This window comes from Ornithorhynchus anatinus, chromosome 10 (assembly GCF_004115215.2).
Source record: "Ornithorhynchus anatinus isolate Pmale09 chromosome 10, mOrnAna1.pri.v4, whole genome shotgun sequence".
Lineage (NCBI taxonomy): Eukaryota > Metazoa > Chordata > Mammalia > Monotremata > Ornithorhynchidae > Ornithorhynchus > Ornithorhynchus anatinus.
The window spans coordinates 57,133,719-57,136,589 of NC_041737.1; the positions used below are offsets into that span (position 1 = coordinate 57,133,719).

A 2,871-nucleotide genomic window follows, 5' to 3' on the forward strand; every position below is an offset into this window, starting at 1 on the left:
GGAGGGGGCTCAGTAAATACGAAGGAATGAATGAGTGAATGAATGAGTGAATGAATGAGTGAGTGAATGAGTGAATGAATGAGTGAATGAATGAGTGAATGAATGAGTGAATGAGGGCAGGGCTACGGGGCGGGCGCCCCCGTCACGTGACGGGGGTCCATCATGGCGGCCCCCGCGGCGGCCTCGGCCTCCCCCCGGAAGTGGGGCTGAAGAGCGGCGCCCTCGTCACGTGACGGGGGTCCAGCATGGCGCCGCCCGCAGCGGCCTCCCGGAAGTGTGGCCCGGGGGAGAGCGGGGGGCGGGGCCGGACCGGACCGGACCTCACCGTCCCCCGGGCCCGCAGGTAGATGGCATCCACCCGGGGGGGGGCTTGGGACTTGGGGAGGGGACTTGGGGGAGGGGGGGGTCTCCCCCAGGAGATGCCCACCCATGCCACCCCCGCCCTGGCACCCCTTCCTCCCCACCTGCTGGTCCTGTCTGTGTCTGTGTTGGGTTGGGGGGTGTTTGGGGGTTGGGGAGGGGGCCCTGGGCATCAAAAGAAGGGACTTGGAGAGGGGGTCTCCCCCAGGAGATGCCCACCCATGCCACCCCCGCCCTGGCACCCCTTCCTCCCCACCTGCTGGTCCTGTCTGTGTGTGTCTGTGTGTTGGGTTGGGGGTGTTTGGGGCTTGGGGAGGGGGCTTTGGGGAAGAACAGAAGGGACTTGGAGAGGGGGTCTCCCCCAGGAGATGCTCACCCCCACCACCCCTGCCCTGGGCACCCGCCCTGCCCACCAGCCGCTCCTGTGTGTATGTGTCGGGGGGGGGGGGTGTTTGGGGCTTGGGGAGGGGGCCCCGGCGATGAAAGGAAGGGACTTGGGAGGGGGGGTCTTAAGACCGTGAGCCTCACGTGGGGCAACCTGGTTACCCTGTATCTCCCCCAGCGCTTAGAACAGTGCTCGGCACGTAGTAAGCGCTTAACAAATGCCAACATTATTAATGGTATTTGTTAAGCGCTTACTATGTGCCAAGCACTGTTCTAAGCTCTGCGGGGGGGGAGGGGGGGGCGCGAGGTGATGAGGTTGTCCCCCGTGGGGCTCACGGTCTCCATCCCCAGTTTCCAGAGGAGGGAACCGAGGCTCAGAGCGGCGAAGTGACTCGCCCAAAGGAGACGGTCCCCCTCGCATCCCCGGCCTCGTACCCGCCCCTCCCTACCAGCCTGACTGGTCCCTCCGGTCGGGGGCGGGGGCGGGGTGGGGCGCGCGGGCCTGTGTGTCAGGAGGGTTGGGGATGGCGGAGCCACCCTCAAATCCAACCCCGGGCGCCGCCGCCCCGTCCCGGGGCCCAAGGGCCGGCCTGACCCCGATCCCCTCCCGATCTCCCCCCCGCAGGTCCTCCCGGGCCCGCGCCATGCTCTGACCGACCATGCTGGTGGCGGCCTACCTGTCCCTGGCCGTGCTGCTGGCCTCCTGCCTGGGCCTGGAGCTGTGGGCCTGCGGGGCCCGGCCCCCCGGCCCGCCCGGCGGCAACCCGGCCTTCGTCCGCTTCCAGCGGGGCTTCTTCCGGGTGTACTTCCCGGCTCTGGCGGCGGACTGGCTCCAGGCCCCTTACCTCTACAAGCTGTACCGGCACTACCGCTTCCTGGAGGGCCAGATCGCCATCCTGTACGTCTGCGGCCTGGCCAGCGCCGTCCTCTTCGGCCTGGTGTCCGGCCCGCTGGCGGACCGGCTGGGCCGCCGCCGGGCCTGCGTCCTCTCGTCCCTGACGGCGGCGGCCTGCTGCCTGACCAAGCTGTCCCGCGACTACTTCGTGCTGCTGCTGGGCCGGGCGCTGGGCGGCCTGGCCTCGGCCCTGCTGGGCTCGGCCTTCGAGGCCTGGTACGTGCACGAGCACCTGGAGCGGCACGACTTCCCGCCCGACTGGGTGCCCGCCACCTTCGCCCGGGCCGCCTTCTGGAACCACGTCCTGGCCGTGGGGGCCGGGCTGGCGGCCGAGGCGGCGGCCGGCGGGCTGGGCCTGGGGCCCGCGGCGCCCTTCGTGGCGGCCGTCCCCCTGCTGGCCCTGGCCGGGGGCCTGGCCCTGCGGGACTGGGACGAGAGCCACGGCCGGCCCCGGCCCTTCTCCCGCACCTGCCTGGGGGGCCTGCGCTGCGTCCTGGCGGACCGCCGCGTCCTGCTCCTGGGGACGGTCCAGGCGCTGTTCGAGAGCGTCGTCTACATCTTCGTCTTCCTCTGGACGCCCGTCCTGGACCCCCACGGGGCCCCGCTGGGCGTCGTCTTCTCCGGCTTCATGGCGGCCGGCCTGCTGGGCGCCTCGCTCTACCGGGCGGCCACCTCCAAGCGCTACCACCTGCAGCCGGTCCACCTGCTCTCGCTGGCCGTGCTCCTGGTGGTCTTCTCGCTGCTCATGCTCAGCTTCTCCACCAGCCCCGGCCAGGAGCGGCCCGCCGAGTCCCTGGTGGCCTTCCTGCTCATCGAGCTGGCCTGCGGCCTCTACTTCCCCTCCGTGGGCTTCCTGCGCCGGAAGGTGATCCCCGAGGCGGAGCGGGCCGGGGTGCTGAACTGGTTCCGGGTCCCCCTGCACCTCCTGGCCTGCCTGGGCCTCCTGGTCCTCCACGGCAGCGACGGCGGGACGGGCACCTGCCACATGTTCGCCGCCTGCGCCGGCGTCATGGGGCTGGCGCTGCTGGCCGTCGTCGGGCTCTTCACCCTGGTGCGCCACGACGCCGAGATGAGGGTGGTCCCGCCCGCCGGGGAGCCCTGCGCCCCCGAGCTCTGAGCCGCCCGGGACCCCGGGGGGGGCCGCGGGGCGGACCGGCGGGCGCGGGGGAGGGCCCGCCGCGCCCCGCCCCCTCCCGCGGAATCCCGTTTTCCAATAAACCGTTGCGACCGCA

The 2,871-nt window shown here is 71.3% G+C and overlaps 1 protein-coding gene across 1 annotated transcript; it reads left to right on the plus strand.

The window, feature by feature from the left end:
• Positions 1-278: 278 nt before the first annotated feature.
• Positions 279-2,871, plus strand: MFSD5 (major facilitator superfamily domain containing 5). Its single transcript, XM_029072820.1, has 2 exons — positions 279-343; positions 1,370-2,871. Exon 2 carries the CDS (start codon positions 1,404-1,406, stop codon positions 2,754-2,756), a length of 1,353 nt encoding a protein of 450 aa, XP_028928653.1. The 5' UTR covers positions 279-343; positions 1,370-1,403; the 3' UTR covers positions 2,757-2,871.